Source organism: Phacochoerus africanus, chromosome 1, assembly GCF_016906955.1.
Source record: "Phacochoerus africanus isolate WHEZ1 chromosome 1, ROS_Pafr_v1, whole genome shotgun sequence".
Lineage (NCBI taxonomy): Eukaryota > Metazoa > Chordata > Mammalia > Artiodactyla > Suidae > Phacochoerus > Phacochoerus africanus.
Genome location: NC_062544.1, coordinates 240,801,258 through 240,828,871, shown reverse-complemented (window position 1 = coordinate 240,828,871; position 27,614 = coordinate 240,801,258). Strand labels below are relative to the sequence as shown.

The 27,614-nt window shown below is 39.7% G+C and overlaps 1 protein-coding gene across 9 annotated transcripts in view; it reads left to right on the top strand.

The window, feature by feature from the left end:
* ST3GAL6 (ST3 beta-galactoside alpha-2,3-sialyltransferase 6) overlaps positions 1 to 27,614 on the top strand; it is a 71,440-nt gene that overhangs the window by 23,106 nt on the left and 20,720 nt on the right. For 6 of the 9 annotated variants that reach the window (XR_007136672.1, XM_047793953.1, XM_047793977.1 and 3 more), the window contains 5 exons: positions 2,529 to 2,674; positions 8,997 to 9,096; positions 11,448 to 11,525; positions 18,156 to 18,259; positions 19,276 to 19,339. Coding sequence is in view for 8 of the 9 variants with exons in the window: in XM_047793953.1 (XP_047649909.1) it covers positions 9,008 to 9,096; positions 11,448 to 11,525; positions 18,156 to 18,259; positions 19,276 to 19,339 (335 nt within the window). In the remaining variant the exon portion in view is untranslated. The remainder of the gene's footprint in view (positions 1 to 2,528; positions 2,675 to 8,996; positions 9,097 to 11,447; positions 11,526 to 18,155; positions 18,260 to 19,275; positions 19,340 to 27,614) is intronic. The other 3 variants (XM_047793957.1, XM_047793988.1, XM_047793997.1) reach the window with 3 other exon arrangements.

Below are 27,614 nucleotides of genomic sequence, written 5' to 3'. Positions count from 1 at the left end.
GAAATTTTTCTCAAAGCCGCTTCTTTTCAAAGAGAGTCACACTAGTTTCTTCAGAAAAAATTCTGTTGATTGGAAATTTTAAAAGGTCAAGCCCAAAAGAGTTTTAAAAGAGGTAGCATGGAACTTAGGATGAGCTTCCACTTCCTCTCAAAAATTTTTTGTGAGCCCTGATCCTCTCCACAGGCTGTACTGCTTCTTTCCTCTGGCCTTCTCCTGCAGTGCTTCTCAGACACACAGATCACCTGGGGATTTTGTTAAAACTCAAGAGTTCTGTTGTGGCTCAGGGGGCTAAGAACCCAACATGGTATTGATGAGGATGTGGGTTCTATCCCTGGCCTCGTTCAGTGGGTTAAGGATCTGGTGTTGCTGCAAGCTTCGATGTTGGCCACAGGTGTGGCTCAGATCTAGTATTGACATTGCCGTGGCTGTGGCATAGCCAGCAGCTGCAGCTCCGATTTGACCCCTAGCCTGGGAGCTTCCACATGCCTCAGGTGAGGCCCTACAAAAAACAAAAACAAAGAAAACACACGTTTGACTCAGCACATCAAGGGGTGGAGCTGAGATGCTACAGTTCTACCAAGTTCCCAGGTGACGCTGATATGACTGGTTTGTGGCCCACACTCTGAGAAGCAGGGATCTGAAATATTTATTTTATTTCTCACAACAGAGTAATTGTGCTCGTCTTGAAATAGTGTAACTCACTTTCCCCACCAAACTGTGAGCTCTGTTCCCCATGTCCTAGTAGAGTACACACCTGTAGTGAGTGTTCAGTAGTAAGAGATTAATCCAGTCTTACTTCTGTCAGTGATTTGTAGTATTCATTGGCATCAATAATTTGAATTGTTATAGATGGGGGCTTTATTCTTTTAACTGAGTGATTTAAGCAAATGTGTTTTTCAGATATGGGCACTGGAATGTAATATAAAATTTTCATATAAAGTTAAATAAACATTTACCATATGACCCATGAAAACATGATCACCCAAAGATTTGTGCTTGAATCTTCAATGTAGCCTTATTTATAATAACCAAAATCAAAAGTTAACCAAATATCTATTAGCTTGTGAATTGATAAACCGATTGTGTAATAACATACTACTTAGCAATGTCAACTGATCCTAAAAAGAGCCTAAGAGTTGAGAATCATGTTTTATTCAATGACCCTTCTGAAAACTATAGCCTAAGACACAGCCCCTCATATAACTCCGTGGAACTGTCCCAAAGAGGTAAGAGAGTCAGGAAATAGAGGAGTTTTTGCTGAGAACAACAACAAACAAACATGTTGAACATCAAACAATTACTGTTAATCACAAAAAACAGACATCTGAAATTAATGATTTTAGTGCTTTTCTATGTGTGGGAAGATGCAAGAGTCTCCTTTGATGTACATCTTGACTCTTCCAAGCCTATATCCTGTTTTTCTCCACCTCAGAGTACACTGTTGGGGTTTGGGGAGGACTGGAAGATTGGCTACAGTGGCTGATGGTTTGATGGCAGGCAATGTTGTTGTTTACTGGAATGACAGGCAACTTTTTATTATTTTCTTTTGTACACAGCAATAAAAAGGAAAAAAAAAGAATGAGTTCCTGGTAGAGGTAATAACATGGCCATTTTTTTCAGAAGCATTATACTAATTGAAATATGCCAGAAATAAGATACACACTGTATGATTCCATCAATACAAACTTTGAGAAGGCCAAACTAGAGTGGTAAACAGATCAGGGGCTGCCAGGAAGTGAAGGAAGAGAGTTGCCTACAAAGAGGGACACAGGAACTTTTGAGTTAGATGGAAATGTTCAGTAAAATTTAGGGGTTGTTACACAACCTTATATATTTGTCAAAAGTCATGAAATTGCACACTTAAAAGAGGTGAATTTTATTATTAAAAATTTTTCCCTCAAAAAAGTTAACTTTAAAAGTTGGGAGTTCCCATTGTGGCTTAGCAGTAATGAACCCAATGCAACCCCTGGCTTTGTTCAGTGGGTTAAGGATCCAGTGTTACCATGAGTAGTGGTGTGTGTCACAAACTCGACTCAGATCGTATGTTGCTGTGGCTGTGGTGTAGGCCAGTGCCTGCAGCTCCCATTAGACCACTAGCCTGGGAACTTCCATATGCTATAGATGCACCCCTAAAAAGACAAAAAAAAAACCCAAAAAAACAAAAACAGCACTTTAAAAGTTGGCCACCATCATTAACCTGTTAATAATATCTAATACTCCTTAGAGGCTGTCTTATCAGTGGGACATTAAGAAACAGAGTAAATTTCCACCCTGGGAGAAGAAATGGGTCACTGGGAGAAAATATGAATAAACAGTAGGAACATAAGAAGTTCCCTTAAAAGCGTCTTTGTGTATTTTCAATGGAGCTGAGTCTACAGGGAGAGATCTTGAAAACAGGAACTTCAGTTCATTTATTTTTAGCATCTAATACAGTGTGCTATTAGCTGAATGATTTTTGTATGTCCTGCTGGGCTACTAAATAAAATTCTGCTGAAAGGTCATTTCTCTCCTTTTTATATTCTTTACAGTGAGCACACCCCATTTTCAGGACAGGATTTGGTCATCTGCTTCTGCAGTGAGGGCTCAGCTTTTATTAGATGAAAAGATCTGTCTGTATATACTAAGGAGGAAATCTGGCAAAAGCATTGGCTTTCCTGAAATATTGGAAAAAGAGGTATGTGCATACTTGTAGGAACTAGGTGCCTAGAATTGTATTAAAAGAATTGAGGGAAGAAGAGAGAAATTGTTAGTGATAATTTAGAAATCAACCAGCATGTGTACACTTGGTCCAATTTGTTGAAACTATGTAAGTGGCATTTATGAAAGAGGAAGTGTAAAGGTCAAATTATAATTTTCTGTAAACTTAGTGATATCAGATGTTTTTCCCTTAATAAGTATTAAATAGCAGTGGCTTAGAACTTCAGATTTAAATTTAGCTTTTTTTTAGGTGGTGTAATATTGCATACTACTTAATTTTAAATGTGCTATTCTTTGTCTCTAAACTATGGCCTCTTCACAATTTTCAGCTCCTTTTAGCAGAAGACTACTAATTCCTTAAGATTTATCTCTTTAATTGTGAAATGAACAGTTTTTTATATTATAATGTTACTAAGTAAGTGTATTTTAATAAATGCATACATTTAATGTGTATTATCCCCTTGCTTTAAAAAGGTATTGAGTGGGAGTTCCCTTGTGGTGAAGCAGTATAAGGTTCTGGCATTGTCAATCCTGCCAGAACCTTATCCTTGGTCGGGAACTTCCACATGACATGGGCGTGACCAAAAAAAGGGTATTAAGTGAATATATTAAATGTATGCTGTTACAGTAAAAAATACAGTAACTAAAATTTTCCAGAATGTACAATTTTAAAGTTTTCCATAGGAGCTCCCTGGTGGCTCAGCAGGTTAAAGATCCAGTGTTGTCACTGCTGTGACTCTGGTTACTGCTGTGGCACAAGTTCGATCCTTGGCCTGGGAACTTTCCCATTCTATGGGTGCAGCTAAACAAAAAGGTTTCCCATAATGTACAATTAAAAAATCCATAAATCTCTCTTGCGGTGAAGATTCTAACACCCTTGCTTTCATTGTTGTGTGTGAAAAGGCTTAGGGTAGTGCTGAGGATTTTGTAAGTACTTAATGAGTGGAGCTATTATTTACATGATGATCAGCAACAGAGGGTGGAGGTTGTTGGTATATAAATGAGGCGACTGAACACATTTGGATCATGCCATTAATAATAAGGACCACTACTTGAAAGAGGGAGTTAAAGAGGACTGAGACCCTTCCATCCATCACTGTGAGGTCCTGTGTTTCTCCTTTAAGACTTGGGCTTCACAGAGATGGCTCAGGAGACCCATGGGGCTGGACTTGAAAACCTAGATGTGAATGCATAGCTCAAGCTGCAGTTCATGCTCACCAGGGCATGTGATTGCAGAGAAGGGTCGTACACTGAGGATAAATACAAAGAGGAAGGATGGCAGGTTGTAAGATTTATTGCCAGGTTCAGACCATCTCAGGTGTGTGTCATTGTGAACAGAGCACTGGCAGAGACCTGAGTGGAGAAGGGCCTCTTCCAGGGCTGAATGGACACAGGCTGTCAGCAGGGCCACCTGGTAAGACTGTAGAGGTGAGCCTTGAAGTGGGGGGCACCTGGCTAAGGGGAAAGTTGTGACTGGAATCCTGCCCATGCCAAGATATGTGCCCACAGGGCTATGTGGAGTCGGAAGGGATGTCCTTTTCTAATTTGCACAAAGATACAAGTTAATGAGCATTTTTGTGGCGTAGCAGCACACTGGGTGAACAGAGAGAACAGCAGCAGAGCAAGGCATCTGTCGCCGGGAAAGCAGAGGGTATCAGGACAGAGCGGATGGGGACCTAGTTTACAATCCCAGTGACTAAGGAATTGGAAGCTGGGTTGCAGAGCTGCTGGAGTGACTGAGAGAAGAATGCAGACCTTGGAAAACTTGGATGTAATTCAGGGACCTGGCAACACTCGGGCTGGTCAATGAGATGTCCAAGGTCAGCGTGGGATCAGCATCAACCTGACCAAGCTACTGTGCTGCTCCTCCCAGGCTTCTCAGGCTCCTTTTCTTTGGATCAGGATCAGTCCCAGAGGTTGGGGTGGCACTGAACCTATGATGCAAACTGAGCATAGCGAGGCCAGGCAGCTTGGGTCCATCCATGTGTGTTTCCTCTTTGCAGTTACATGATATTGATTGAGATGCCCACAGGGTTTTTGTGCTTGACAAATAGAACAATGTTTCTGGAATTTTTGCTGAACATGCTTTTTTCTAACAAGCCCTCAGCCATACTGACCCTCAGACCTGCCGTGTCTCTTTGGCTGCCCTTTAGCTCTCTTCCCTGCACCCACATCTGAATTTGCCAAGTTGCTAACAGGAAGTTGTTGGTTCAGATTTTCTCCTTTTTAGCTCCCCACCCCCATGCCTTTTGTCTGGATAGGCAGGGTGACACCAGGAATAGAACTGTAAGAAATAGTCACACTTGAGTCTGTTTCTGCTTCTCACACTGTGTGAGCTGGGACAACTCAACCCTAGAAACTTTAAGTTCCCTCTTTCCTCAAGAAGATCATACCTACACCTCCATTGATCAAGCTCGTTTTGAGCCTTAAATGAAGTGATGGATGTACAAGAATTTTATGAACTTATATAATATACTTTTATTATTAAAAAGAAGAAAAAACTATTGCCAGGATTGAGCTTGCTTTGGCACATGTAGATTATTCATATATTGGGTTAGGTATCATGATTTGAGAAGAAATAGGCATTTGATCTCTGTCAATCCATCCTATTCTCCCTTGATACCCTCTACCCACACTTCAGATGAATAATAGCTTTATGACTTCGACTTTGTAAAGGAGGTTTTATGGACCTTGGCCTTAGCAGCTGCTGCCAAGATGCTGGTATGTTTCGTTTAATGTCAAGATCTGGAAACTGGTTGTTTTGGTGGTTGAAACTATACTGAGGAGGCTTTTTCCCCCCCTTAGAGCAAGACCCTGTGTTAAATTCTAACTGGTTTTCTTTTGAAATCTTTTTGCTCAAAGCAAATTAGTGGTTTTATTCATGGAATTATAACTAGAAGATTCATTTATTTGTGGATATTTTTCCTGTGAGCAAGCAGAGGAACTCCACGTGTTCATCACAAGGATATCCTTTGCAGCTTTGAATTGTCCATGACATGTGAGTGAGTGGTGAAACTTGTGAAATTTTTCCCAGGTGCTGGCTATATGCAGTGGCTCTTCACAAGTAGGTTCATCTTATTTTTTGAAGGAAAATGTTTTTCCTTCCAAAAAAAAAATGTTTTATACTTCTCTGTTTTCAGCTAAACTACATATTGGTGAACGAAAAACAGCAATTTCACTTGCCCATACTTATGTGCTCTGTAAGATAATGTATAAATTTCCCAAGGAATGTGTTTTGAGGGGCCGATAAGCAAATTGAATTGCAAATACTTAGTTCTTTCTTTAGACCTTCATATGCTATCTTAGATGTAAATATGTTTTCAAAAAATTGCTGATATTGATAATTGGCATCCTTGTTGGGTGTTTGCATAATCTAACATTACTCTGGGCGGAATCTTTTATATTTAACTTGAGTATTCAAGCAGGTTGTATGGTGATTCTTTTGGCTTATGCCAAATGCCCTACAGGATGGTCTGAAGCCTGGTAACAGTAATTTCTAACACTGTCTTGGTCCAAATCTAACTTGTGGATTCTAGGACTTAATAGAGCTGCCTAATACCCTCTGATGTCTGAGACTGTCAGATGTACAACACAAAAGGCTTAATTACAGTGTATTTTCACAGTAATCACAGAGTATATAAAGACTTCCATTGTGGTCTTTGGAGTCTTTTGTATTTATGTTCATGTTTGAGTGGCACTTGCATGAAAAAAACCCAAATCAAACATTTTGCTGAGGCCCATTCAGTCAAAGGGATGAGCCACGCCCAGTCCACAACAGCTCCCTATATCCTGTTATCATGAAGCATGGCTCATGGCCTCTGGCCAAATATTATCACTTCTCTCACACATGAAGAGGAATAAGCAAAGCTAGCATTTTTTGAACATCATAGGGACCAGGCTCTGGGCCAGCTATCTTGCTGCCTTGTTTCCTCAGTTAACCACCTCAGCGATGTATCTAATATTTCCAGTGCCTTTTTTACTCTGGTCATTTCAAACCTTAATCTTCTCTATTATGTGGATTTTATCAATTTCTCAAGAAACACAGAACCATACTTTAAAAAAACAAAACAAACAAACAAAAAAACATTAATGATCATGCAGATGCAGTTTATTTCGGTTACCAACAAGAATTTAAGGTGATTTTAAAAATCACAGTACATCAAGATGTACCTTATAGATGGGGGAAGAAAACAGAATAAAGTGGAAAGGGAGGCACAGACCTGACGTGACCTATGCATCCCTTCCCTGCACTACTTCCTTAGCCAGTAGGGAATGCTGGTCTTTCTGCCAAAGCCAAGGCTATTCAGTTCTGTGAGGCCCCTAAGAATACAGTGCAGGCTTCATTAAGCATAGGCCAAGTCTCCCTTTGTCTTTCTCCAAACCTATGCACTATACTGTGTAGGGAAAAGGCACAGCTGGCTTTAGTTTCAGATAACAACCAACCATAAAATATACAGATTTACTCAGCACATAGTTTTGTGTCATAGGTTGTGCCAGACGCCCATCATTTTGGCTAATCTATCTAATAGTCCAGAGAGGTGTGTTGTGTGCCCTCACTTCTCAACATGGGAGGACAGTCAGGTTGCAGGAGGTAAACTGATTTCCCAAAGGCCCCTCCAGCCAGGAGTTATGTGGAGTTGGGCCATGAGTCAGTTCTTCTGATTTCTACCAGTGTTGGTTTGCCGGGGATTATGTCCACTGAATTAGAAGTATGTGTAAACTGAAGTTTGCTTATTTAACGCATTCATTTGCTTCCTTCTGACATAGTCTTCACTTCTAATTAGTTTATAATAGTGGCATGTGGGGGTGGTGGCTGCCTTAATAGCGGTGAGAAGCAACAGCTGACAGCACAGGAGGAGCAACCAGCAGTCCCCACGGGATAATTGCCATCATCTAGCATTACCTCCAGACAGCCCCACACCTTTATGAGCTCCAAAGGGTCTCCACTCTGATGGATCCCAGAACAATGATGACTTTTGTTAGGACGGCCTCACATTATCAAGAACAGCTTCATTCACGTTCAGCAGATTCTACTTGAAGGCAATAGAGTGCTGTAAGACTCTAAGCAGACTCACACCTTCTGCTCTGCCTCACTCCAATCAAGGCTAACAGATCTGGACAGGAATGGGCGGAGGGGTACATTCAAGGATCTGGATGGACCAGAAACTTGAGAAGAGAGGCAAAGAAATAGTACATCTTTTTAAGTGACACACATTGAAGTAGATCTAGTTTAGAAACCTAGGATGTATTAAATTTGTTCTTTCGAATTCTTTAATTAAGTTCTTTAATTCCATGTAAAAGTGAGAACAGACTCATTTCTGCCTTTGAAGCAGAAGTGGGAACTTAAAATGTTTTAGGCTTTAAAAATGCCTTTTATGTTGTAAGGGGAAGTTTTTTTGGGGGTATTTATATTCTAGAGAGGATCGTGTCCAGGTTTTGTTAATGTGCAGTGTACTATACTGTACATTTAGTATACAAACCAGCAAATAACTAGCTAAATTTCCCTGTGTTGTTTTATGGTACATCTAAAACTGTGTAAAAATTGAGGATATGGGAAATATTTTTTAGTAGTTCTTTTCCCCCAGTTTTTTTTTTTTAGGGCCACACCTATAGCATATAGGGGTTCCCAGGCTAGGGGTCAGATGGGAGCTGCAGCTCCTGGCCTACAGTGCAGCCACACCTGCAATCTATACCACAGCTCATGGTAATGCCAGATTCTTAACCTACTGAGTGAGGCCGGGGATGGAACCTGCATCCTCATGGATGCTAGCTGGGTTCGTTTCCACTGAGCCACAACGGGAAGTCCTCCCCTAATTTTTTTAAATGATAAGAAGGACTTTTAGCATATACGGCACTTAAAAGTCATTTAGATCACTGGTGAAGTAAAATGTCTTTTACATCTTTAGGCATACCTTCACTTTCTTTTGAGAGAGGGAAAAAAATAGGCATTTTTTAATTTCTGAAAAAAATTTTGATTTTGAGCAGGTGTATAACATTCGGTTCTGAATGGATTTTTTTTTCTTATCCAATGTAGGAAAGTAGTATGGAAGCCACTAGCTTTGAAACCATGGAAGTGTTTTATTGGTCTAAACATGAATCCTGTTATATTAATAAGAGGATGAGAGACAGGAAAAATATTCTTTCTGCAAATTTAATGGGTGTTTCCAAAATAATGGGCTTACCTCAGTTTCTTCTACTCTTCTCTCTGTTTATTCCATAATGCATATATGTAAGGCATTGTGTCCATCCACCTGTATACCAATCTTGCCTTTTCTTTGGCATCACTCCTTGTGTTTCAGGTGGGCCAGCCATGAGAGGGTACCTTGTAGCCATATTCCTGAGTGCTGTCTTCCTCTATTATGTGCTGCATTGTATATTGTGGGGAACAAATGTCTATTGGTAAGTTTTATTTTTGCTGTTTGAAAATGACTCCCAAACTGGTCTTTCACTTGATACACCAGTGATATTAGAAGGATCTATTTTAAAACAAAACAAAACCCTGTAACATGTTAAGCCTCTTCTAGCCTTTCCATTAAAAATTGGAGTTTTACCATTCTAGTATCCTGTACATTGCATCTAACAGTTTAAATGCTGGTAAGCAACACCTTTTTCTTGACTTTTCAGTGCAGCAGTGGTGTCGTCCATCTTTGGGACATAACATTCTTATTTATAATAACTCATCTTGAATTGATGGAGTAATTCTTGGACTCACTGATACTAGATTCTTAGAGCCTAAAATCCTTGTATTAAAGATTGTTGATAAAATATAGATACTACATATGGTTTCATTTGTTTAAAAATATTTTGGTAAATAATGATATATGTACATTTATAACGATATATGACTTTAACTTGAATTGTCACGTATGAAATTTGAGGAGGCACGGGTAGCTTTATTGCAGAGAAAACTTGTGTAATAAGCTTTTTATTCTTTTCCCTATTGTTGGTCCTTTGGTGAAGAATGAAGTCTTGATGACTTTTAAATGCTTGAATGGGTTGTAGTATATGATATGGAAATAAACCACATAACAACTTCTTGTCTTAGGCAAAAGTTCGGTACTTTTTGCCAGTGTTTCAATAGTAGATCCTAGATCATGTTTCTATTTTTTGTTTGGTTTGGTTTTTACTAGATAAAAAAATAAATTGAAGCTTCTGCATTTGCTTTCATCACTGGTTGATTGAAAAATCATTGTAATGCTCATTATGGATGGAATTTAGGCAAATCATTGTAATGTTCTTTATGGCCACTGGAAAAACCCAGGGCTAGGTGAGTGGGTTTGGCCCTGAGTTTTGAGGCTTTGGATTTAAATACTGAGCCAGAGATCTTAGAAGTAAGATTATACACTGCATGAGGATCCTGGATCTTCCTCTGTCTCTGCCCCATACTTAGTAGTAGAAGACAAGGACAGAAAAGACAGCATGAAGTTTACTAGACTGCAACTTCCCTATAAATCCTATTCTTGATAAAGATTACAATGAAAAGGGCCTGAATTCAGCACGTTTTTTTCCCCTAAGCTAATCCATAACTCCAATTATGGAAAGTACTGTGAAATTACCTCAGATGCATGTTTTGCTGTGAACTTGCTTCCTTAAAAAATTATTTAAGACAAATAATTGTCTTTTTTAAAAAAATAAAACCACCCAAAGCTTATCTTCACAATATCCCGCAACAGCATTTTTTCTGTTTTAATAACCTAAGAAACCAAGTAATGTTGTGTGTGTGTGTGTGTGTGTGTGTGTGTGTATATATATATATATATATATATATATATATACACACACTTCATTTTGTTCTGTGACTATAATTTGGCTTTTGTGGCTTGGTGTGCTGTCCACCGTATTTATGGACCTTTCTTACATGTACATCAAGAGATCTTTGCGTTTGGGGTGGTTATGAAAGATTTTTCTTGGCACACTAGCCTCATAGTTCAGAAACCTAGCTGTTCTAACCATGGGAATTTTGCATCAAAAAAAAAATTAAAGAATGGTTCAGGCTATTTCTTTCAGTTTGAATCATGTGATTTTAGAGAAAACTGATTAGCTTTCTTTCTTAGACTAATTCTTCACGCAATTACTGATCATCATTAATTTCTTCTATTAAGCTGTTCTCCTCTTTCCTGGCTGAGTCTGGATCCTGCCGGCTCATCTCCATCATTGATTTTCATTGTTGTGCTCTGTCTTGTTTCACAATGCCCTTTTAAAATGTGGAGACAGTGCCCCATTCAGGAGACGCACAAGTGCCTAACCTGTGCCAAGAATGGAGGAGAGTTAGGGCTGTAAATATGGGACTTGTGGGGTCCCCAGGTCACAGGAGCTGTGGAACCTGCTCAGCACAGAGTCTCTGTAGGGTTTGCTGCCTGTAGGTATCCCATATGTGGCGTGGAGGACCCAGATAGCCCTGTGCATTTGGGCTGGGTTGCATTTCACGGGCTTCCAGGACTTCTGCAATGTGGGCCTGGTTGTGGCTTCCACAGTGTGGTGATTCTGATTCTCAAAGGGTTCTTTGAGTCACTTCTGGGTCACTTGGCACTTTAGCTTTTTGCAGTTTCTCTTGCTTTGCATCTATAACACCTCAAATGTGTCCAGGACTTGGAGAAGTTTCTCTCATAGTTCAGGGGCTGCTATGATTGCTGTTCCTGGCCCAAGAAGCCTCTCAGTGGTGGGCCCCCCAGGGGTTCCCAGCGCTTTTGCTTTCCGGTGGCCTGGTTCTCTGGTTCTGGTTTCTGACTGACACTATTTTTGTCTCATAGGGTACCACCTGTGGAAATGAAGCGGAGAAATAAGATCCAGCCTTGTTTATCAAAGCCAGCTTTTGCCTCTCTCTTGAGGTAAAAATGCAAAAGAAACTGTGGCACACAAAATGTTCAAAATGTGTTTGGAGTCATTCTCTACACTGGTTTGCTTTTTTCATGCAAATCTTAGCAGTTATAAAGTGGATACCCAATAATTAAGGAAAATGAATATCCTGTGTCTTTGGGGGCTTTTAGTCAGAACTCTGGTTTATATTTTAAGTGAAGGCAGTGAAGAACTCAGTCAGACCAGTATTCTTTCGCACAGGTGAGATGAGAGAGATTTGTTTATGTTTGATCATAAAAAAGTGCACTGTTGGGAGTTCCCATAGTGGCTCATCAGTGGTAACAAACCTGACTAGTATCCATGAGGATGTGGGTTTGATCCCTGGCCTTATTCAGTGTGTTAAGGATCTGGTGTTGCCGTGAGCTGTGGTGTAGGTCGCAGACACAGCTTGGATCCCACTTTGCTGTGGCTGTGGCATAGACCAGCAGCTGTAGCTCAGATTTGATCCCTAGCCTGGAACTTCCATATGCTGTTCCTGGGGCCCTAAAAAGCCAAAAAAAAAAAAAAAAAAGCGCACTGTCCTTGAGGGTTTTGTTTTCCCCCTTTGCTTCCTTGTTATTTTGTGGTTCCTTCTTCCTTCCCTCTACATTAAACTTTATAGTAGACATTTTCCTTTCATAGATGTTTAATCAACTTCATAGAATATAAATAATTTATTGTTCATTATGGTTGTCGGGACTTGTAGAGAATTTACTTTCCCAGCCATAAATATTCTTTTCCTCTGTCACCTCAGCTTTGATAGAGTGCTGGTCAAAATGCTTCCAGATAAATGGAAATAAACGACAGTCTGGTCTGGGCATGTTGACTTGTATAAAACAAATACAAGCTTTTCAGCATTTTATCTTGAGTCAAAAAATTCACATTTTCTTTTTCTTTTATGGTGTTATTGCACCTTTCCATTACTGGTTCTTAGCCTTTTGATGCTACAGGTCCCTTTATTTATTTATTTATTTATTTGGTGCGGGGGGTGGGGAGGGGACAACAAAGAGATTTTATCTGGTTTTATTGTTTAAAGTTTTATTTAAGTATAGTTGATTTACAATGTTGTTATAATTTCTGTTGTACAACAGAGTGATTTAGTTATGCATATACACACATCATTCTTTTTCAGATTCTTTTCCCTTATGGGCTGTCACAATTCTGTGATATGGGTAGATATCACTATCATATCTGTGATATGGGTAGTGATATTTGGGCAGAGTTTCCTGTGCTATACAGCAGATCCCTGTTGGCCAGTCATTCCATATACCTCAGTATGCCTATGTACAGGTCCCTTTAAAATCAGACCAATTATCTGGGAAACTACAGATATATAAAGTATTTTTATATATGACTATAGGTCTATCCATGGGTGTGTGCCCTCTTAGGACCACTGCAAAACTAGAAGAGTGATTTTAAACTTTTTTTAAAAAAGCATGACCCATATAGTAAGAAAGTTTACTTTGGAACTTAGTATTCATATTCATACATATTTATAATAAAAAAGAATTTTTACCCTTCCTACTGCAGACACTTTTATTCTGTTCTATTCACTTTTTAAAAATGTGCTGATCATGACTCGAAAAATGAGTTCATGAACCAAGTATGGGTTGCAGACTGTAGGTTTAATATGCTACTGTAGGAGTTCCCATTGTGGCTCAGTGGGTATCCGTGAGGATGCAGGTTCAATCCCTGGTCTCCCTCAAAGTGTTAAGGATCTGGTGTTGCTGTGGTTGTGGCATAGGCTGGCAGCTGTAGCTCTGATTTGACCCCTAGCCTGGGAACTTACATATGCCACAAAGGGGGGCCCTAAAAAGAGAAAGAAAAATGCTGCTGTAGAATCTAGGTACTCTTCAGCTTCAGAGAAAAAAGATAGTTCCTTTTTGAGAAAACCCAAAGGGGTTAAAGTAGTCATGTCAGTTAGTTCAGAAGGTGTGTAAGTCTGCAGAGGAAGTGACTAGCAGATGCCCATTTGTCATGTAGATAGCCTCCCTTGGAGGCAGGCTGTCTCACTTCCCAGTAACTATGGGGAGGGGCTGTGCTGAGAAGACACCTGCCTTAGCATTAAGCTTGGGTGTGGTTTCAGCTTTGCTGGGCATGGGTTCCTGACTCCAAATAATAGTTCCTTCATGTTTTATAGCTTCAGTTTGTCTTATCAACTGAAAACAAAACAAAACAGCACAACCTGGAAGTTGAGAATTATGTTTTATTTGGGGAGTTTATGGAGACTAGAGCCTGGCATGGCCACCTCTCAGATAGCTCTGAAAGACTGTTCCAAAGAGTGAGGGAGGAGGCAGGATAAATACGAGTTTTTGCTGAAACAAACAGGTAGTCAGACATCAAAAAAATGACAGCTATTCACAAAAATGAACATCTCAAGTTAATGATTTTGATGCTTTTCCATGAAAAGGAAGAAGTAGGTATTAGTGAAATAATTCCCTCGATATGCACTTTACCTAAAGCCAGTATCCTGTTTTTCTCCATCCTGAATTCCCCTGGGGTGCACTGTCTGGGGCAGCTGCAGGGGCTCAGGGGCTGAAGGCCTGATGGCAGCAACATCCTTTGTTTACTGAAATAGCAGATGACATTTTTTATCCACAGTCTAAATTGATTAGTAGGATTTACCTTCCTTTCTGGGCTTTTACTCTGCTCTGAGTAACAACAGCAGAGAAGTCATGCGATATGATCACTATCATGTAATATAACACACTGTAACATACTGCAATATAATGTATGATAATTACACCTAAGGCTGATAACTTGAGCCCCTGCTATGCAGAAGACATGAAGTTGTTGACCAAAAAAAAAAAAAAAAAACCCCACAATCTAAAAGTTAAGAATTGTTTTATTTGGGGCATTACTGAGGACTTTAGCCTAGGATAGGCCTCTGAGATACCTCTGAGGTATTGTTCCAAAGAGGTAAGGGAGGAACCAGGTTATAGAGGAGTTTTTACCCCCCAAGACCCTCCAGGTGTGATCAAAAGATTATTGCTAATGAAAGAAAAACCAGACATCTCAAGTTAACAAATTTAGCACTTTTCTGTGAATGGAGAGATGCAAGAGACTGGACTTAATGAAATCATTCCTTTGATATGCACTTTAACTGTCTAGGGCTAGAATCCTGTTTTTCTCCTCCTGGATTTCCCTCAGGGTAAACAGTTGGGGGCAGCAGCCACTGCTGAAGGCTTGATGGTTTCAACATCCTTTGTTTATTTATTGAAATAGCGGGGGACATTCTTTGGCCACAGTGCTTAACAATTCTTTCTTTCTTTTTTTTTTTTTTTTTTTGTCTTTTTGTCTTTTTAGGGCCACACCTGTGGCTTATGGAGGTTCCCAGGCTAGGGGTCTAATTAGAGCTATAGCCCCTGGCCTACTTCAGAGCCACAGCAACATCAGATCTAAGCCTTGTCTGTGACCTACACCACAGCTCACAGCAGCACTGGATCCTTAACCCACTGAGCGAGGCCAGGCATCGAACCCGCAACTTCGTGGTTCCTAGCCAGATTCGTTTCTGCTGTGCCACAATTATCCAACAATTATCTCATTTACAGAGGAAATGTAAGTCACTTAGCCCAAGGTCGGACTGGCAATAGACTTTAGTCATTAGTCACTATCATTATCACCTCCACCAACTCTGAAGAATAGAGTCTTTTATGCCTTTATCTCCAGGTGCACAGTCCTTTATGGTGTACTTTCCCAAGGAAGCCTGGGAAGATGTTGAATCTCCTCTCAACTTGAAGTCAGGGGACTGACTAGTAAAGCCAGGATGGCACTGAAGTTAATTTGCCCCTACTCTCCTGCCGTTTGTTCCATTTTGTCATGCAGCCTCTTGAAACCCCAGAGGCACTCCACCTGCAGTTATACTAAGGAAGAGCAAAACTGATAAGGCAGGAAAGAAGGGGCCATGTGTAAGAGGTTGAGTAAAAATTAGCTGGATTTGCTCAGTAGAACCTGGACTTCTGGTAGGTGAAATATGGCTCCCTCCTCTCTTTCTTTCTGTCTTTATTTCTTTTGCTTGTCTTTCTTTTCTTTTTTCCTATGGTCTTTCAGTCTTACAATATGTGTTTTACTTATACCTTTTCTTTAATTAAAAAAAAACCACTTTTATTTCTTCCTACTTCATAGTGGTTCCATAAAGAATTAATATGGATTGTTATTAATTAATATGGATGAATTAATATGGATGTTAATTAATATGGATATTAATTAATTAATTAATATGGATGTTCCTGGATTGGAAAAATCAATATTGTAAAAATGGCCATGCTACCCAAAGCAATCTACAGATTCAGTGCAATCCCTATCAAATCACCCATGACATTTTTCACAGAACTAGAACAAACAATCCAAAAATTTATACGGAACCACAAAAGACCCAGAATTGCCGAAGCAATCCTGAGAAACAAAAACCTAAAAGGAGACATAACTCTCCCAGATCTCAAGCAACATTACAAAGCCACAGTCATCAAAACAGCGTGGTGCTGGTATCAAAACAGACAGACAGACCAATGGAACAGAATAGAGAACCCGGATATAAACCCTGACACCTATGGTCAATTAATCTTTGACAAGGGAGGCAAGAACATCAAATGGGAAAAAGAAAGTCTATTCAGCAAGCATTGCTGGGAAACCTGGACAGCTGCATGCAAATCACTGTAACTAGAACATACCCTCACACCATGCACAAAAATAAACTCAAAATGGCTGAGAGACTTAAATATAAGACAAGACACCATCAAACTCCTAGAAGAAAACATAGGCAAAACACTCTCTGACATCAACCTCATGAATATTTTCTCAGGTCAGTCTCCCAAAGCAATAGAAATAAGAGCAAAAATAAACCCATGGGACCTAATCAAACTGACAAGCTTTTGCACAGCAAAGGACACCAAAAAGAAAACAAAAAGACAACTTACAGAATGGGAGAAAATAGTTTCAAATGATGCAACGGACAAGGGTTTAATATATAGAATATATAAGCAACTTCTACAACTCAAACAGCAAAAAAGCCAATATACAATTCAATGGAAAAATGGGCGGAAGACCTGAATAGACTGTTCTCCATGGAAGATATACAGATGGCCAGCAAGCACCTAAAAAAATGCTCAACATCGCTGATTATAAGAGAAATGCAAGTCAAAACTACTATGAGATACCACCTCACACCAGTCAGAATGGCCATCATTAAGAAGTCCACAAATAACAAGTGCTGGAGGGGGTGTGGAGAAAAGGGAACCCTCCTGCACTGTTGGTGGAAATGTAAGCTAGTACAGCCACTATGGAGAACAGTCTGGAGATACCTTAGAAATCTATACATAGACCTTCCATATGACCCAGCAATCCCACTCTTGGGCATATACTTAAAAGAGACAAAACTGTACTTAAAAGAGACACATGCACCCGCATGTTCATTGCAGCACTATTCACAATAGCCAGGACATGGAAACAACCTAAATGTCCATCAACAGGTGATTGGAATCGGAAGATGTGGTATATATACACCATGGAATACTACTCAGCCATAAAAAAGAGTGACATAATGCCATTTGCAGCAACATGAATGGAACTAGAGACTCTCATGCTGAGTGAAATGAGTCAGAAAGACAAAGGCAAATACCATATGATATCACTTATCACTGGAATCTAAAATCCAGCACAAATGAACATTTCCACAGAAAAAAAAATCATGGACTTGGAGAATAGACTTGTGGGTGCCCGACGGGAGAGGGAGGGAGTGGGAGGGATTATTGGATACAACTTGGAATGGATTTACAATGAGATCCTGCTGAGTAGCATTGAGAACTATGTCTAGATACTTATATTGTAACAGAACAAAGGGTGGGGAAAAAAAATGTATACATGTAAGTGTATCTTGGCCCCCATGTTGTACAGTGGAAAAATTAATTAATTAACTAATAAAAAAAGAATTAATCTGGAGTTGAAATTCATCCAATCATTTCTTAAACGTGTGTTGTCTGACTACTCTGTGCCAGGACATAAAAGTGAGAAAAAAAGCAGAATAAAACTGAGGCGCTTCATCAAGTTTTCTTCTCTGTGAGAGTACCTGAGGCCGAACAGGAGCAGAGCAGGCAAAAGAAGACAAATACCCGTAGTTCTTGTTCTTGAGTGAATTTTAATTTAATGACGTCAGGAAAGAATTCAGTTCTAGATGCATCTAACTTTTAGTGTATTTTTATTTTCATAGCTAACTCCAACTTTACACATATAGGACCTTTTCATTTGGGAGTAGATTAGTATCAGGATTTTTATTTCTCCTCATTACTTCATTTCTTCCTGTATATGCCTAGCATTGGTGTTGGCTTGTTTTTAAATTCTGTGTAGTCTCCCTCTCACCCCACCCCACCCCACCCCAAAACTATTATGTAATTTTGGTTCTACTTACTTGGAAAGCATTTACATGCCAAGTATGTAGTTCCATTCTGTATCCCATTCTATGTAATGAATAAATAGTGTTTAACATGATTTTTAAAGAATTTTAAAAATAATTATGTGATCATATATAGTCAATATAACAATAGGAATAACAGAGTTATTTTCAGTTGGGATTTTAATGCAAATATTATAGGCATTTTGGAAAATCACTCTTTATCCTTTTCTTCCAGGTTCGATCAGTTTCACCCTTTTCTCTGTGCAGCAGATTTTAAAAATATTGCTTCCTTCTATGGCAGCGATAAGTTTGATTTGCCCTATGGGATAAGAACATCAGGTCAGTAATAATAATCTTACCCTGCCCTGTTAAATATGAGTGGTGTTTGATGTGAATCACGTTTATATAATTTTAAGGCCTTTTAATCTTTCCACTTCATAATGATATGATTTTGGGATCGGATAAAAGGAATTAAATTTTAACATATAAATCCCCACTCCTTTCGAGGCAGTGTAGAATAAAAGAATAAAAATGGTAGATTTTGTTGTTGTTAAGAAACTGCTTTTTAACTTATGTTTTGCCACTGTATTATTCACCAATTCTGATGTCTTACCTTATATCAGTTTAGAATTAACAGGACAATCCTGCGGGTTAACTTCTCTATCTCCCATTTCAAGTCTCTACCTATGAATTTTATTTTATTTCATTAGAAAGTTCTAGGTTCTTGATCAATCTTTTAATTTAATCAGATGATTATTATTTTTGCTAACTTTAAAGAGAATTACTCCATCTACTAATGGTGAAACAATTTTCTCTCTGCTTATTGACAATTGCTTTGCCTTACACAGCGTTATATTCTAGATTTTTAAGAGACCCTGAAATCCTAGGAGTGACAAGCCTATAGTTTCCTGAATTAGATTCTGCTTATTCAACCAATCCTCTGTGTGGGTGTTGAGTGGGGAAGTGTCAGGGAAGGGTTTGTGTTGCAAATGTATTACAGAGAATTAGATAATCTCTGTGGGTTTTAAACTTGCAAAATATTGATTATACCAATGTCAGCTTCAGAATCATCTGATATAGAATATTTTTGGTTGTTTTTATGATCATTTTCAGATTAAGCTTCTTATTCTTCTGAGGGTTTTAGAATGTATCCTTAAGAGTATTTACCATTTTGAGTGTACCTGTTAAGTAGTGCTGGCTAATGGTAGTTGTAGCATGAATTTTCAGGGCAGAATGAGTTACAGGGGCCTACATCAGTTTGAAATGGGGTTGGGGGAGGGGAGAGGATAAGGTGCTTACTATGTACCTAAGAAGTCATGATTGCTTTTATTCATAATACTTCATTTGCTTTCTAGCCTCATATTTTCGACTCGCTCTTTCAAAACTGCAGAGTTGTGATCTCTTTGATGAGTTTGACAAGTAAGTTTGTTTCCTTGCTTCTGTTTTACTTTCAGTTTTAGCTAAGGAGATTCAAAATATGTACCCTAATGTAAAATATATTCACTCAGGAAGATTCCATAGCTTTTGTGCATAAGTAGAATGCCTAGGAGTTATTTCTATGACACTCGAAATAAACAAACTACAAAAATAATTTAGAAGTTGAGTAATTGGTTGGCTCAGAAGTTTGATGATGTGCCATGCTAATCCCAAGCGAGGACATTTTTTTAACCTGGGTTCATCCTTTTTAGTTGTTGTTAATTGAAGAATTAATTCATACTCCCTATCAGTCAGCTCATAGCCTCTACCATATGTTGGTTCCCATACCGTCCCATATGTCTTCCAAACTGCTCACTCTTGAGGATCTTTTCTGTTTCACTTGAATATTGTATTTCAGAAGCAGATCTCTTCCTTTTACTGAGTTATATTTGAAGGAAGTGAATAGCTTTCTCAGATATACATTTTTTGACTACAGAAGGCAATTGAGTTTTTAGAAAATTTTGGGGTCAGGTTAACCCCCTGGGAATTGAGTTGCCATAGATAGACTTATTAGCAGGTGGATGTATTTTATAGAGGTGGACTTATTTCACAAAGTTTTAAGCTACGCTTTAGAATTTGGCCTGTTGTCCAGTGGGATGGATGATAAGGTTGATGTGCCAGATGTAAGACCATCATTAAAAAGGACAATGGCAGAATGTCCCCTCCTGTCCAAGAGAATAGAGATACTTTTTAGTGAGTGCATAAATGGAAGAGGTGGATAGAAGTGTAAAAAAGTGGAGATAGTTTGCAGAACAGAGCTGGATAGATTTTATCTGAGTCTATCTCATTTTTCTAGAGGCCTAGATTATTGAAGTATAGATTATGTAATAATGTTGGTTCATTTTATTATTTATTTATTATTTTAAAATATTTTTATTTTTTCTATTATACTTGGTTTACAGTGTTCTGTCAGTTTTCTCCTGTACAGCAAAGTGAACAGTCACACACACACAGACACACACACACATATATATATACACACATTCTTTTTCTCACATTATCCTCCATTATGTTCCATCACAAGTGACTAGACATAGTTCCCTGTGCTCTACAGCAGGATTTCATTGCTTATATGCTCCAAATGCAGTAATTTACATCTATTAACCCCAAGCTCCCAGTCCGTTCCACTCCCTCCCCCTTGGCAACCACACGTCTGTTCTTCAAGCCCATGAGTTTTTTTCCTATGGGAAGGTTCATTGTGCCATGTATTAGATTCCAGATATAAGTGATATTATATGGTATTTGTCTTTGTCCTTATGACTTACTTCATTTAGAATGAGAGTCTCTAGTTCCATCCATGTTGCTGCAAATGGCATTATTTTGTTCTTTTTTATGGATGAGTAGTATTCCATTGTGTACATATACCACATCTTAATCCACTCATCTTCAATGGACATTTAGGTTGTTTCCATGTCTTGACTATTGTGAATAGTGCTGCAATGATCATATGGGTGCATGTATCTTTTTCAAGGAAAGTTTTGTCTGGAAATTGCCCAAGAGTGGGATTTCTGGGTCATATGGTAGTTCTATATTTAGTTTTCTGAGGTTCCTCCGTACAGTTTTCCATAGCAGTTGTACCAATTTACATTCCCACCAAGAGTGTAGGAGGGTACCCTTTTCTCCACACCCTCTCCAGCATTTGTTATTTGTTGACTTGTTAATAATGGTCATTCTGACAGGTGTGAGGTGGTACCTTATAGTAGTTTTGACTTATAGTTCTCTAATAAATTTGTGATGTTGTGCATTTTTTTCATGCACCTGTTGGCCATCTGCATATCTTCTTTGGAGAAACATCTATTCAGGTCTTTTGCCCATTTTTCAATTGGGTTATTGGTTTTTTTGCTCTTGAGTTGTATAAGTTATTTGTATATTTTAGAGATTAAGCCCTTGTCAGTTGCATTGTTTGAAACTGTTTTCTCCCACTCCATAGGTTGTCTTTTTTTTTTTTTTATGGTTTCTTTGCTGTGCAAAAGCTTGTCTGTTTGATTAGGTCCCATTGGTTTATTTTTGCTTTTATTTCTGTTGCCTTGGGAGACTGACCTAAGAAAACATTTGTGCAGTTGATGTCAGAGAATGTTTTGCCTATGTTCTCTTCCAGGAGTTTGATGTTGTTTTGTCTTACGCTTAAGTCTTTAAGCCATTTTGAGTTTATTTTTGTGCATGGATGTGAGGGTGTGTTCCAGTTTTGTTGATTTACGTGTGGCTATCTAGTTTTCCCAAAACTATTTACTGAAAAGACTATCTTTTTCCCATTTTATATTCTTGCCTCCTTCGTCGAAGATTAATTGACCATAGGTGTCTGGGTTTATTTCTGGGTTCTCTATTCTGTTCCTTTGGACTGTCTGTCTGTTTTGGTACCAATACCACACTGTCTTGATGACTGTGGCTTTGTAATATTGCCTAAAGTCTGGGGTAGTTATGCCTCCTACTTGGTTTTTGTTCCTCAGGATTGCTTTGGCAATTCTGGGTCTTTTGTGGTTCCATATAAATGTTTGGATTGTTGGTTCTAGTTCTATGAAAAATGTTGTGTGGAATTTGATAGGGATTGCACTGAATCTGTAGATTGCTTTGGGTAGTATGGCCATTTTTACAATATTAATTTTTCCAATCCAGGAGCATTGAATATCTTTCCAACTTTTTATAATTTAAAACTATGCCATCAACCTAGTCAATTTCAGTTTGTGATTGCATATCCACAGCAACCATACATTTTCTAATCTAAAGTGTATATAGCTTTCATCTGTAGAATATTCCTTTGTGCGGACCTTTGGCATATATGCTTTATGTCAGTTCTCTCTAATTTGTACAACCACCCTGTAAATTATCCTTGCTGATCTCCATTTTTGAAATTGAGAAGCCAAGACTAGGCAAACATACACAGTTTGTTATGGCTGGTAAATGCCAGAGCCAGGATGTGATCCTGGCTGGGTCTATCCAGTGCCTGGATGTTTGCTTTAAGAGTGATATTGGTTATACCTTAAATATTTGCAGAAAGCATCTGCAAATATTTGAAAAAATCCTTGGCCCTGTAAATGTGAGTTACTTAGGATTCTCGATGGTATGTGATTAGAAGTTTCATTCTTGGCTGGTTTTTATCTTAGAACTGGCCTGTGCTTTATTTACTTGCTTTCAGAGCCCTTTCCTCCACATGTATTCATCATCTGTATGTGCCTCAGCCAGACTGTCTCCCCTCTTCTTGCTGACTTAGTCTGGTGACTCCCCACCCTTTCTCACTTTGTCACCGAGAATGCTACACTCACACCATCAACCCAGGTCAGGTTCTTCGCATCAGTAGCGTTGGGAGGGAGATAGGTGTGGGTGCTGAGCAGGGATTGAAAATCATGCTGATTGCACAAGGGTTCTTTGGTCTGAAGTTGTCAAGAGATGCAAATAACATCACTGTACAGTCAGAAATTCCTCGGGTATAGAGTGAATGGAGGATACCTGTGTAGGATCCTCCCAGCGTGAGCACAGTGAGGCACTAGACACTCAGCATTGCCAAATTGCTTGTTTGACGTGTTCAGACTTGGCTCCTAGAGACTTCAGAAAGAGTATTTTGTTTGTTTATTTATTTATTTATCTTTTTGTCTTTTAGGGCCACACTCGTGGCATATAGAGGTTCCCAGGCCTACGCCAGAGCCACAGCAACACGGGATCCAAGCCGCATCTGTGACCTACACCACAGCTCATGGCAATAACAGATCCTTAACCCACTAGGTGAGGACAGGGATCCAACCCGCATCCTCATGGATGCTAGTCAGGTTCGTTAACCGCTGAGCCACGACAGGAACTCCAGGAGTATTTTGAAAGTAGGTAAGAGTATATTTATGACAATGCTATTTTCATTTATATATTAACTTTTAGGAGGAATTCACATAATAAATTTTATCTACATTCTACATTTGCCTGAAACCCATGATACAACCCAAAGATAATACCAGGCCAGCTCATGCCTGAGCAATACATTTTAAGTAAATCCCAGAAAGGCAGAATACACTCAACTGCCTGTTGCTATCTCATGGCAACTCAGTCTGTTCCCCAAGTAATTTTTTTTTTTAATGGCTGCATCTGCAGCATATGTAAGTTCCCAGGCTGGGGGTTGAATAGCCTACATCATGCCACAGGAACACCAGATCTGAGCTATGTCTGCAACCTACACTAAGCTCACTGCAACGCTGGATCCCCAACCCACTGATTGAGGCCAGGGATCAAACTCACATCCTCATGGATACTAGTTGGATTCATTTCTGCTGTGCCACAATATGCACTCCCATTTTTGGTTGTTTCAAATCAGAATCCTTTACTTGAATCATGCCCTCAGTGGGATAGATACCATTGTGAATGAAAAAATCTCCAAGTATCCATTGCATTTACAAGATATGACTTTTCCTCTTTCTCACAATTGTCATGTAAATGAAGCCTATGGGTAAGCATTCTCAGGGACCAAGCTTTCTCTTTTGTGACTCTGCTGTTCCTCCCTGTGGCCTTCTTTATAATTCTGCCTGTGAGTCAGCATATCCCAAGTATGGGAAAGAGAAAAATCTCAATGAAATGTTAACCATTTTTTGGTTGTTAAGGCAAAATTCACATAACATAAAGTGAACCATTTTAACAAGAATAATTCAGTGGCATTTAGTACATTCACAATTGTGCAACCACCACTTCTAGATAGTCCCCAAAAGACAAACCACTTTAAAATAATTATTAAAGTAACCTTTTTGTGTTTGTTCTTTTCATGTTCCTCCTTTTACGGAAATACTCAAACTAGCTTTCAGAGGAGTTCCCATTGTGGCTCAGCGGTAATGAACCCGGCTAGTATTCATGAGGATACAGGTTTGATCTCTGACCCCTCTCAGTGGGTTAAGGATCCAGCCTTGCCATGAGCTGTGGTGTAGGTTGAAGATGTGGCTCAGATCCCGAGTTGCTTTAGCTGTGATGTAGGCCAGCATCTGCAGCTCTGATTCGACTCCTACCCTGGAAACTAACATATGCTGTGAGTGCAGCCCTTAACAGCAAAAAACAAACAAACATACTAGCTCCCAGAACTTTGGCAGCAGAGGAATGATTATAATGATAGAAAAGGATAGCTTAATAAAAAAAACAGGTTGGTTTTATTCTTTTGTGGGGAGAGGAGGGGAGTGGGCATGGGCCATCTAAATAGAGTGGTCAGCACTTGTGAAAAATCACTAGAGCCAGCAGGTCAGTTGTAACTGCTCTGTGACCTTGGGTGAGTTTCCGAGTGTCTGAACCTTGGTTTCTTATGAAAGAGGAGGTAGACTGGCACATTATACCATGGCCAATTTTAATAGTTAATCATTAAGTAGGTGTAACCTTTATTCAATAGTTAAGTCAATGAAACCATTGGAAGAAAGTGGATGAAGTACTTCTCAGTATTATTTTTGCAACTTCCTTGGAATTCAGAGTTATTTCAAAGTAGAAGCTTAAGTTGAAAACATATGACCCTAAGAAACTTGTGCATGTGGGTTCATAGCAGCATTGCTCATAATAGCCCCAGAGTGGAAACAACCCAAATATCTAACACCTGCTGAATGGATAAATTCAATGTCTGTTTATACAATGGAATATTATTCAGCCATGAAAAAGAATGCAGTATTGATTCATGCTGTAGCACGAATGAACCTTGAAAACACTGTACCACATGGAAGAAGCCAGTCACAAAAGACCCTATTGTATGACTCCATTTATGTGAACTGTCCAGAATAGACAAATCATAGAGCTTGAAAGATTAGTTGGTGCCAAAGATGGGGATGGGAGTGGAAATTGAGAGTGGCTGCTACTGGCCATGGGGTATCCTGGTGATGAAAATGTTGTGAATTAGTGGGGACTATGTTGCACAGCTTTGTAAATATGCTAAAATCCTCTTTTATTATTTAAAAGGGTGAGTTTTTTGGCATGTGAATTGTATTTCAGTACAACAAATAAAAATCTTTTAAAATGGAGCAGGGAGGATTGAGGTGCCCTCTAGATTCCTTTCTAGCCGCTTTGTTTGGAAGGCACCATGATGCCATCCCTAGAACAAAGGGTATGGAGGGACACAACTCCAGCTCTCTTGGGCATCTTTTCAAATATGTTGCTGCTGTTGATTTCTCAGGACCCGGGTTCCTTGCTATTCTCCAAAAGCACAGCTCACACAAGGTGGTCATGCTTCTTATAAACTTCACTAGTCATTGAGGATATTTTAAGGGAATTACATCTCAGGAAAGCAGTACTTCAAATGTTCCTCTGTTATGAGGTCCTGACCCTTCCTGGCTGTCTGTGGAACTCTTTAGCACCATTTTGCACCCTGGTTCTGAGGACTGTTGCTTTCTCCTCCGTGGGAGCACATCCTTCCATAGCCAGAGCAGCAGAAACCCTGAGTCACAAAATCTCAGTTCCCACTTTAAAAGTACAGGAACCAGTTCTTCACCCCCAGCCACCTCCGTTGCATTCTGCGAGCACACCAGATTCTGTGAAGGGTGCTTGAATACTGCATAGGTAGTTATAGAGTAACTAAACATAAATATCTTACTTAATGGAAGCACCTGTTAAGTCATTTGCTTGCTAAATGGATGGGGATTTAGGAAAGTGGCCTGGTTGCTCACCCAGGCAGAATCCATTATGTCAGCATCAGCAGAACTGGGCTAGACTGGCAACCAGCCAGAGCAGGAACATGGCCTTAGATAACGTAAGACGTCAGCAATGTATTTATTAAAAAGGGCCCAAGCTCTGTAAGTAACAGCAATGTCTGCTTCAATGGACATCCTCTTGTTTTGCATGTCTTTAGGTGACAGCATTTTCAGCCAAGAGGAGGAATGAGGGTGATGGGAGGTTGTGATTCTATATCAACCAAGTGAGTCATATGTGGTGAAGAGAAACACATGTGTGTTCTGTAGCAACTGCTGTAGTCAGAAATTGGATAGAGAGAGAAATAGAAACTGGAACACAGGCTGGAGAAAATGGCCCCATGCAAACACAGAACAACAACATGTGAGAGCTCAGTGATTCCCTTACTTTGTGAAGGGCGTATTGAGATCCCAGAGGTTAGGTCATGAGGCCAAGGTCCCAGAGGTGCTGAATGGGGAAGCCAGAACTACCAGTGAGCTCTCCACCCCCAGGCTGCTGCACAGGGTTTTGGGATCTTTGAGTTGCAAGTAATACTCTTCCTAAGAGTGGTTTGAACAGAGCAAACATTTATTATCTTCCATAACACAGAGATATGTGGTTTGGGTCTGCAGGTCTGTAGTTATAGGTTATAGGGCAGGCCGCCCAGAGCTGCACAGCCTCGATTACACCAACCCAGGGAGTACCCGTTCACACGTGTAGTTATCTGAGGGGCACCCCTCTGGGTGGACTGTGTACGACCTGCTTATCTGGATGGAGTGGCTCTGGTGATAGTATTGAATTAGTGGCTCAGTGATGTCAGAGCAGCTTCTTGGTGGCTCTGTCTTTCCCTTTTAGGTGCAAGATGACTTTAGCTGCCCTAACCTTGTTATCATGTGTCAGTATCTAAGCAGAAAGGAAGGGTGGATAAAAGGAAAGTATTCTGCTCAAATCATCCTCTTGCTAAGAGTAAAATCTTGCCCAGAGCATCTAATGGACCTCCCTAAAATTTATTTCCCAGGGATGGGTCACATGGCCACATCTAACCAACCATTGGCAGAGGAATCCACTCACCACAGCTAGGTTTGTGAATGCAGGGCTCTGACAGCAAGGCAGGAGGGCTGGTGGGTAATGGGAATATGACCAGTGGGATCTGCCAGAGGTTGTTACACTGAAGATGGAGTGAAACACTTTCATGTATATGATGCTGCTGAAGGGAAACCTGAAAGTCAGAAAGCCTTCAGAAAAGCAGACAGACCACAGACCATTTGAAATGGGCAGTTTAGGTTTACTTTCTCTCCATAGTTGGTGTGGATGTTTCACCCCACTTAAGTTAGTAACTTGTCTAGATTTGCCTGACTTGATGAGAGCTATGCCTTTCACCTGGGGAAGTGTAAGTTCTTACCATTCCTTTTTCAGCAGCTTCCCAGATTTTCCATTAACAGGTTCAAGTACTCTGGAATGATTTTGTTTTCTGGGTGAATGATTTGAAGCACATGTATTTCTCTGTTTCCAGGGTGGAGGAATGAAGAACAGGTACCTGCTTCCCCAGACACAAGGTCACACTTAATGTGACAACAAACCAATTTCTAAATTGCACAGCCTGTGAATTAGAAGT